The following is a 10,000-nucleotide window of genomic DNA, read 5'->3' on the forward strand; positions in this document are numbered from 1 at the left end:
GTGTGCGTGTGTGTGTGTGTCAGTATGTTTGTGTGTGTGTGTGTGTGTGTGTGTGTGTGTGTGTGTGTGTGAGTATGTTTGTCTGTGTGTGTGTGTGTGTGTGTGTGTGTAAGTCTGTGAGAGTGTTTGTGTGTGTGTGTGTGTGTGTGTGTAAGTATATTTGTCTGTGAGTGTGTGTAAGTATGTGTGTGTGTGTGTGTTGCTCTCATTATTCATGCTTATGGTATTTATAACACATTAGCACATTAATATGAAGTGTGAGAGAACAACACCCCATCAACACACTCGCACACACACACACATTCAGTAAACACAAACACATATAGCAGTGTCTCTGACACCACCCGTCAAAACAGCACAGATGACCTTTGACCCTGAGACCGCAGACTCCCTCACAAACACATGCTACTTAACAGCCATCTAAACCGACCAATGAGGCCACTCGACACTTCCACATACAGCAGACACACACACGAACACACACACACACACTTTAGCTTTGTGAAGCTCTGATATAAACCTGAGCACTCGGCACAATCAAAGCCCCGTCCCTGATGACATCACCAGTATGTAAATGAGCAGTTATTTATTTCTGATGCTTTTCCCAGGTGTGCTGTGCTTGTGATTATATGTCAACGTGACAATAAAGTAATAATAAATAACATTAATAACACAATACGAATTTTACTTTACAAACACGATTCCAAAAAAGTTGGGACACTGTACAAATTGTGAATAAAGATGGGCAGAGGATCACCAATTCCCCCAATGCTGCGGCGGACAATAGTGGAGTGATATCAGAAAGGAGTTTCTCTGAGAAACACTGCACAGAGTCTGAAGTTATCATCATCTACAGCGCATAATATCATCCAAAGATTCAGAGAATCTGGACCAATCTCTGAGCGTAAGGGTCAAGGGTCAAAACCAAACTGGATGGCCGTGATCTTCAGCCCTTAGACGGCACTGCAGCACACACAGGAATGCTACTGTAATGGACATCACAACATGGGCTCAGGAATACTTCCAGAAAACATTGGTGAACACAATCCACCGCGCCATTCACCGTCGCCGGCTAAAACTCTACAGGTCAAAGAAGAAGCCGTATCTAAACATGATCCAGAAGCGCAGGCGTTTCCTCTGGGCCAAGGCTCGTTTAAAATGGACTGTGTCAGACGAATCAAAATATGAAGTTCTTTTTAGAAAACTGGGACGCCATCCGGACTAAAGAGGACAAGGACAACCCAAGTTGTTCTCAGCGCTCAGTTCAGAAGCTGATCTCTGATGGTCTGGGGTTCATGAGTGTGTGTGGCATGGGCAGCTTACACATCTGGAAAGGCCATCAATGCTGAAAGGTCTATCCAAGTTCTAGAGCAACATCTGCTCCATCCAGACGGCGTCTCTTTCAGGGAAGACCTTGCCTTCTCCAGCATGACAATGCCAGAGCACACACTGCATCAATTACAGCATCATGGCTGCGCAGAAGAAGGATCCGGCACTGAAATGGCCAGCCTGCAGTCCAGATCTTTCACCATTAGAAAACATTTGGCGCATCATAAAGAGGAAGATGCGATAAAGAAGACATAAGACAGTTGAACAGCTAGAAGCCTGTATTAGACAAGAATGGACGACATTCCTATTCCTAAACTTGAGCAGCTCGTCTCCTCAGTCCCCAGACGTTTGCAGACTGATATAAAAAGAAGAGGGGATGACACACAGGGGGAAACATGGCCACGACACAACTTTACTGAGATGTGTTGATGCCATGAAATTAAAATCAACTTTTACCTTAAAACGAGACACCATTTGTACAGTGTCACAACTTTTCTGGAATCGAGTTTGTACATTACAACTGTAAAATGACAACACTTATATTAGTCTTAATTTATCCACTGTCGAATGTTAAACCACTGAAGAGTTATTGAGTGTGTGTGTGTGTGTGTGTGTGTGTGTGTGTGTGTGTGTGTGTGTGTGTGTGTGATGGAGGGATACAGATATAACTGATATTGTGATGATCTTGTTCTGGATGATGACAGAATGCGATTGGGTAGGTTTAGGGGCTGTGTGTGTGTGTGTGTGTGTGTGTGTGTGTGTGTGCGTGTGTGTGTGTGCGTGTGTGTGCGTGTGTGTGTGCGTGTGTGTGTGTGTGTGTGTGTGCGTGTGTGCGTGTGTGCGTGTGTGCGTGTGTGCGTGTGTGCGTGTGTGTGTGTGTGTGTGTGTGAGTGTGTGTGGCGGGCTCACACTCATTGTGCCGGTGGCAGCTGATGCTGATCAGGTTGCAGGCTGAGCGTTTGACAGATGGTGGTTTAGGTGTTCAGTGACCCGTGCGCTGATGAAGCACGTCTGACCGGAGCCCTATTCTACCAGAGTTAGTTCTACTTCAGGCTCCGCCCACATCCCAGACAATCAATCAACACTCGTTATTAATATCTGTGCTGTGGATCAATAACATCAGGTCACGGATGGAGACACACACACTCACTTACACACACCGTCACCAATACACACACTCTCACACGGGAGACAGGAAGTCGTAACTAAAGATGAAACTTCGGTAACACTTTATTCAGTGTCCTATAATAATAATAACAGTACATTACGCATAATTACATGCACTAACCCTCACGGTGTCATTATTAAGCGCTGAGTAGCGCTATAGGGTCATAGGTGCGTGTAATTATGCTGTTATTACTATGGTAACCGCGCGTAATAACGACACTATAATAAAGGGTTACCAAAAGTTTGAGAGATTGCCATCAATGTGTGATCTTCAGCTGTGTGTGTGTGTGTGTGTGTGTGTGTGTGTGTGTGTGTGTGTTTTTGTGACATATGAGGACACAAATGTGTATAATGCCATGGGTATGACACAGGTATTACAGGAGAGGGTGAAATATGAGGACATTACCCATGGCCCCACTTTACAATGTTTCCTGTGATGGGTATGTGTGTGTGTGTGTGTGTGTGTGTGTGTGTGTGTGTGTGTGTGTGTGTGTGTGTGTGTGTGTGTGTGTGTGTGTGTGTGTGTGTGTGTACCTGCTGCAGGTGTCTCTTGGCTCTCTGCAGCGCGTCCTCGTAGCCCTTCTGCCGCAGCTCGCTCAGACTCTCGTAATACTCGTCCTCGTCGTCGCTGTCCGGGAACAACACCTGAGACAGGATCTTCCATCCGCAGGTGTCGAGCGCGTGCCCGAGGTACACCTGCAGCTGGAAGCAGAGCGCTTCGGTGTCGCGCGCGCGCATCTCCGGTGGCGCGCCGAACAGCACCGACCACACGGACGCCGGTTCCTCCGGGAACGCGGGCAGACACGGCTCCAGGTCCGAGTTCACGGCGCACAGCTGCAGGTGCGCGGCCCGCATGTCCTGGAAGGAGAAGAGCCCGGCCCAGCTGAAGTCCTCCCGCGGGCCGAGCTCCGGTTCGTCCGCCGCGTCCGCCGTTAGCTCGCCCTCGGCCGCGTCCAGCACGGAGTCCCGCGCGGCGCTGCGCTTCTGGACCGTCCGGTCGTGGCACGTGACGGCGAACTTCCCCTCGATCTCGTTCCAAGCGACGATGAAGACGAACTTATGCTTCTCTTTCTCCTCGAAAACATTCGGTCTTACCGACACCCAACCGGACTCGAGCGCGTCCTCCATCGCGCGAATAACAAAGAAGCCCCGAACCGAGAACTCCGGTCCGTCGAGTGTGTGTGAAGAAAGGCCAGACTAACGGACGGACGAGAGGCGCAAAAACCGTCCGGTAGCGATACACAACTCCCCTCGTCGGTTAACGCGCGCGTCGTTCGCGCGGCACACCACCTGCGCGCGTCGCGTCACCTGCCGCCTGCGAGGCCTTTTGTGCGCTAATCCGCATCTCCAACATCGCGAATGTTTCTCATCCGACGACGACTGGGCGCTGACGTCACAGAGAGGAGGACGTAAACATCTGCACGTGGGACACGCACTCTGCGTGATGACGCAACCGGAGACGCACGGTGGTCGTCGTCGTGGCGCCCCCTCCCTCCCCCGTCTGCGATTGTTTTTTCCCCCCCAGGATGGTATGGGGAAGGTACCGCCCATTTTCACGCGTCATAATCTGAAGCCACGCCCACCGGGGAAAAACAACAAACCAGCCGTCTCCATTGACTTTCTATTGCGGGCATCCTCATCGTTTCAGACTTATAACAAAAAAATGAACAATGTCTGAAAGCTGATTTGTGACGAGGTGTGCAGAAAACAAGCTAAAGAACCTAGAACCGAAAACACAGAAGGTTTTATAAGCTGCTGACCCAAAAAACGAGATTTTAAAGTGGACACATGCAGACAGAGCGGGACATGTTATATTACACACACACTGGAGGAGAACGCCATCAGAGACAGGACATATAATATATAAAGCTGACATGAGGATATCTGATAACATGTGTACTGCACACGGACACACACTGAGGGTCAGGATCCCAAACGGACACACACTGAGGGCCAGGATCCCAAACGGACCCGCTCTTCTGCTGAAGCGTCTCGGCTCACTGCTGTGTCCACTGTGGTCTCCTCAACGCTGGTTTTTTGGGGCCGACAGCTGATAAAAACTGAGTTCTGGCTTCTTTAGCTTGTTTGCTGTTCACCTCGTCACATATCGGCTTTTAGAAATGTGTGTGTGGGCATGTTTTTGTGACACAAATGTGTACACTGTAAAAAATGTGTGGTGCTTTTTGTTGGTTTAACTTAAAAAAGTCAGTAACCTGGTTGCCTTAAAATTTTGAGTTTATTGAAATTAAAAAATTGAGTTGATACAATGAAAGAAATTAGTTTAATAAATAGAAACTCAAAATATTATTGTATCTGAACCACATAAAAAAATGTGCTAAATCATGAAAATAGCACAATTAGGCATGTTTCACTGCGTCATCACGTGTGTGTGTGTGTGTGTGTGTGTGTGTGCATGTTTTTGTGACATATGAGGACACAAATGTGTATAATGCCATGGGTATGACACAGGTATTACAGGAGAGGGTGAAATATGAGGACATTACCCATGGCCCCACTTTACAAAAGGCTTATAAATCACACAGGAGGAGTTTTTATGAGAAAGTAAAAATGCAGAATGTTTCCTGAGATGGGTAGGTTTAGGGGCAGTGTGTGTGTGTGTGTGTGTGTGTGTGTGTGTGTGTGTGTGTGTGTGTGCAGTGAATGTGTCCGTCCAGCAGGGGGCGCCACTGACCGCGGACTCTTTGTTTTTGACTTGAAAAACACTTCATTTAAATTGAATTGTCTGCGAACCAAAAAAGCCTTAAAACAGACGTTTGCAAATCTTTTCCTTTTTAGTCGTGTCGACTGGATTATTGCATCTATACTGCGGTAAAGCAGATTGTCGAATCTTCAGTTAGTCCAAAATGCGGCGGCCAGACTCATCCATAATTGTCGCAAATATGATCATATCTCTCCCATCCTCAGATCTGTACATTGGTTACCAGTCCGACAGAGAATAGATTTCAGAATTCTTCTATATTATCTTAGACTGTTCTTATTATTTTACTTTTGCTTCTTGATTCTATACTTAATCTTAGCTTAGTGGTTCTCTGTGCTCGTGTGTGTTTGCTGCTTTTATGTTGATATGTTTGCTCTGTAAAGCCCTTTGGTCTGTCTGGCGGCTGGTTAAATGTGCTATATCAATAAATGAACTTGAACTCATAATTTGTCAATGTTTGATTTATTTTATCTAAGTTATTCAACTTAATATACAAATAAAAATAATTAATTAGGTTTTATTTAATTCTATAAACTATAATACTGATCTGCCAGCATTGTCGCTCTATGATAAATTAAAATCATAGAAGGGTAGGCATAATAAGCTTCAGCTTCAGCCCACACCTTTGGTCAATAAGAGTGTAAACTTTATTTATTTATTATTATTTTATATATATATATATATATATATATATATATATATATATATATATATATATATATATATATATATATATATATATATATATATATATATAATTTTATTTAAATACCTACCTGCTATGGCGAATAAGCCCCGCCTTCTAAAAAAAAAAAATACGCTGATAACATCATCGTTATAAAAAGCGCTATATATATAAAGTTGATTGATTGATTTATTTAATGCCCCCCTCCCCCATTTTTATTTTAGATCAATAAAATCATATTCAGATCATGATCCTGAAGTTAAAGATGATAAATTAATGATTTAGCCGCACTTTCACTTTAAAGGCACAGTGTGTAATTATTCAACACAGGGGCGTGTCTGGACTCATGAGTGGGCGGAGCTTTTATTCTGTCACGAGCACTTTTGCTTCTTCCGCTCGTGTGTGTGTGTTTGATGGGTAGGTTTATGGGCTGTGTGTGTGTGTGAGAGAGAGTGTGTGTGTGTCAGCTGACTCATGTTTTTCACTCAGCATCATGCCGCACATTGTAATAATGTGATATATACTTGAGTAACGTACCATGAAATTTACATGAATACACTGTCCTCAGTGTGTGTGTGTGTGTGTGAGAGAGAGAGAGAGAGAGTGTGTGAGAGTGAGAGTTGTCATTGTATAAAGTTAAATCCCGTCAGTTTTAGTTTTATCGCTCTTTTCACAGATAAACCATTTAAAAGCAGAAAATTGTTAATCTTAAAGGCACAGTGTGTAATTTCTTGTCTCTTGCTCAACACAGAGGCGTGTCTTGACTCTTGAGGGGGCGGAGCTTTTATTCTGTCGCAAGCACTGTGTGTGTGTGTGTGTGTAACGCAGTGCTGTTTTATCCTCTCACACACACCCGAGTGTGTTTAAGTGATGTTATAACGCTACTAGGAGCCACTTGTGGACACTGCAGTGAGTGAGATCATATTAGGCGGTAAAACACTCTGAGCGGTAAATCAACAACAGCAGATTTAATCAATAAGACTAACAGTGTTGAGCTGGAGAACAATCATTAGTTTCTGTCCATCAATGATCCAAACAGTGTCTAATAAAACACATCAGATATTAAAGCGGCGATAGTGTTGCCATGGTTACTACACAATAATAAAACCGGCGGGGTGATGATGTCACTGATAGGCCACACACACACACACACACACACACACACACACACACACACACGGATTTCTCTGGATTTACACATTCTTGGACACATTTGAGATAATAAGTCAACACAATATATAACCGTGGATATTTAAATCAGAAATCTTACACACTGTGCCTTTAATTCTTAATAAAGCAGAGACTGCGAGTGATGAGGTGATGATGATGAAGTTTATTGAGCATCAGAAATGGAAGCGCTGTGTCAGACTGGAGTGCTCTGAACATCTGAACGCGGTCGATAAAGCTGCCGATTACACCTCCACCGCTAAACACACTTCAGTCTATCTGCTCTCCTCAGAGCGGCCGGTCCTGCGGAAGTCACGTCGTGTTCATGATCCTCTGGAAAACACACTCTTCTCACTCAGCGTTCGTGTCGTGTTTCCAGTCTAAATATCTCAATATTCTTAAATCAAGAGGCATTTACTAGATCAGTAAAACAAGAGGAGAATAATCTTATTTCGGTTCTGAGACAAGATTTCAATCAGAAATCAGATTATTTTCTCACCCCATTGGCAGATCATTTTGCCTGTTTTAAGAAAAAACTCTCTTCATTTAGATTTTATTATTAAGAAAACAAGGACAAATATCTCATGTCGTTTTACTGATCTAGTAAATGCATCTTGATTTAAGAATTGTTAGATATTTAGACTGGAAACAAGACAGACGGACTGAGGAAGAAGAGCGTGGTTTGTGGTGTGTGGCGTTTGGCTCGTAAACGAACACCGAGGGCCTCTCTCGGACCTCCGCGACCTTTGACCCGGTCAGTTTTTGGCGTCGGCTTTCTGGAACAGCGGGCGCAGCTGCTCTGCGGTCGTGGCTTCCTTCTGCTGCATGAGCTCGCGGTGACCTTTGGTGACCCCCCAGCCGTCCGGAGTGGACATGGATGGACAGAGCGGCCGTCCGGACGCAGGCTTCAGCTTCTCCCAGTAATCCCGACGAGCCCTGCGGAGCACAGCGAGAGACGGCCATGAACACACGCACACACACACACACACTCACACACACACGCACTAGAGTTGCCACCTGCTGTTCTGGAGGAGTATCAGCGAGAGACGGCCATGAATGAGACATGTAGAGCTGGACAAACTACACAACTTCATTACTGGAGTAAAAGTACAGAAGTATTTGTTCTCAAAAGTACTTAAGTATCAAAAGTAAATGTCCTTCTTATGTCGCCGCATTATTGTATTATAGTTGTCTAAATGCACATTATGCCATCATGGTTTAAGCCAGTCAGTGACGCTCCATCTGACACACTAGCAGACGACTAACTTAAACTCATTTAAATACTTGTAGAAAAGTTACAAAGCTGCTGTCACTTTAAGGCCGAATGCACGGATCCAATACACTGATACACATCTGATATTCTCACACTGTTCACCTTCACTGAAGACAGAATCAACTTTGTTTATGTGAATCCTCCACTAAATGAGCATTTGGACATCCGTCTTCTTCCATTTTGCTCTAAACTATAAATCAGTGTTTAATAAATGCTGTGAAATCATTGAACTTCACGAGACTCTACAAGAGTGATTCCTGAAAGGCTTTCTGCAAAAACCCAAACACCTTTTAAAGAAGAAAAAAATCATCACTGACTTTCAAAGCTGCGACAGAAACGACTTTCCACTTCGAGGACCTTGATAGAAATGTAGTGGAGTAAAGAGGACGATATTTGTCTTTCAGATGGAGTGAAGTTAAAGTCAGAAGATTACAGAAAAAATAATACTCCAGTAAAGCACAGAGACTCAAACAGTGAACTTCAGTACAGGACTCGAGTAGATGAGCTGAGGGACGGTCCAGCTCTGGCTACCTCTGGACTCACACACACAGTTATACGCTTTTGCTGATTCCTCCAGTACAGTAGGTGGCGACTCTCATGTGTGTTTCAACTGCAAAAACTGCTCTTCTTATTTAGTATCTCTCTCTCTCTCTCTCTCTCTCTCTCTCTCTCTCTCTCTCTCTCTCTCTCTCTCTCTCTCTCTCTCTCTCTCTCTCTCTCTCTCTCTCTCTCTCTCTCTCTCTCTCTCACCTGGCTCGGACCCAGGGTTTGGTGTGCATCTCCAGGCCGCTGCCCCACAGGCCGTGTTTCTCAGACGCCTCAGGCATCACGCCTCTCTCCACCGCGAGCTCCTCGGCTACGGCGCGGATGTGATACGGCTCGAACCCGCAGCAGCCGCCGATGAACCGCACGCCGGCCTTATAGGCCTCCCTGGCGTACTGCTGCATCTCCCAGCGGGTCAGGATCCGCGGCTCCAGAGCTGAGGCACACACACACACACACACACACACACACACACGTTTGTTTTTGTGAAATATGGAGACATTCCACAGATGTAATGGTTTTTATACTGTACAAACCGTATTTTTCTATCCCCTTACACTGCCCCTAAACCTACCCATCACACACACACACACACACACACACACACACACACACACAGCTTTAAATGCTAATGAGCTTTGAGAACTACAAACGCGGATAAAAAGTGTTTAAAAAACTACAAACATGGCGGATGTGTGAGTCTGACAGTTAAATTGAGAAGTTTAGATAAAGGTTTGAGTGACCAGCTATCAGTATTTAACCTGACAAAAATATATTTATTCAGTGTTTTCCACATTATAGTTCATCGGCAGCAGCACTGAGGACTTCTGTAATGACACGTTTGGCCATTAACTTTTAAAGCATCATTATATTTAAACTGCAAACACATGAGGAGAGTCTCTGCATTAAAGACACACACACGGCAGATCAATGAGCGAGAGTGTGTGTGTGTGTGTATGTGGGCGCGTGTGTGAGTGTGTGTGTGTGTGTGTGTGTGTGTGTACCGAAGGGGAACTCCGGCAGGTCGATGAAGCCCTGGCAGCTGCAGTCGGGTGTGTGATAGGCCAGCGGCTGCGTCATATAATGAGCTTTCAGACCGGCTTTCTCCACGCCAGCC

The 10,000-nt window shown here is 45.1% G+C and overlaps 2 protein-coding genes and 1 long non-coding RNA gene across 3 annotated transcripts in view; 1 reads left to right on the plus strand and 2 right to left on the minus strand.

The window, feature by feature from the left end:
- jmy (junction mediating and regulatory protein, p53 cofactor) overlaps nucleotides 1-4,683 on the minus strand; it is a 37,978-nt gene extending 33,295 nt beyond the window's left edge. The window contains 1 exon segment of the mRNA XM_067422636.1: nucleotides 3,031-4,683. Coding sequence (XP_067278737.1) covers nucleotides 3,031-3,624 — 594 coding nt within the window. The 5' untranslated portion in view covers nucleotides 3,625-4,683.
- The window catches only part of LOC137045780 (uncharacterized), an 84,877-nt gene that overhangs the window by 21,115 nt on the left and 53,762 nt on the right, over nucleotides 1-10,000 (plus strand). The gene's annotated exons all lie outside the window — the stretch shown is intronic.
- The window catches only part of bhmt (betaine-homocysteine methyltransferase), a 3,867-nt gene continuing 1,084 nt past the window's right edge, over nucleotides 7,218-10,000 (minus strand). The window contains exons 2-4 of the mRNA XM_067423393.1: nucleotides 9,888-10,000; nucleotides 9,091-9,319; nucleotides 7,218-8,003 (exon numbers count right to left, since the gene is read on the minus strand). The exon at nucleotides 9,888-10,000 is cut by the window's right edge and continues 70 nt beyond it. Coding sequence (XP_067279494.1) covers nucleotides 7,823-8,003; nucleotides 9,091-9,319; nucleotides 9,888-10,000 — 523 coding nt within the window. The 3' untranslated portion in view covers nucleotides 7,218-7,822. The remainder of the gene's footprint in view (nucleotides 8,004-9,090; nucleotides 9,320-9,887) is intronic.

This window comes from Pseudorasbora parva, chromosome 18 (assembly GCF_024679245.1).
Source record: "Pseudorasbora parva isolate DD20220531a chromosome 18, ASM2467924v1, whole genome shotgun sequence".
Lineage (NCBI taxonomy): Eukaryota > Metazoa > Chordata > Actinopteri > Cypriniformes > Gobionidae > Pseudorasbora > Pseudorasbora parva.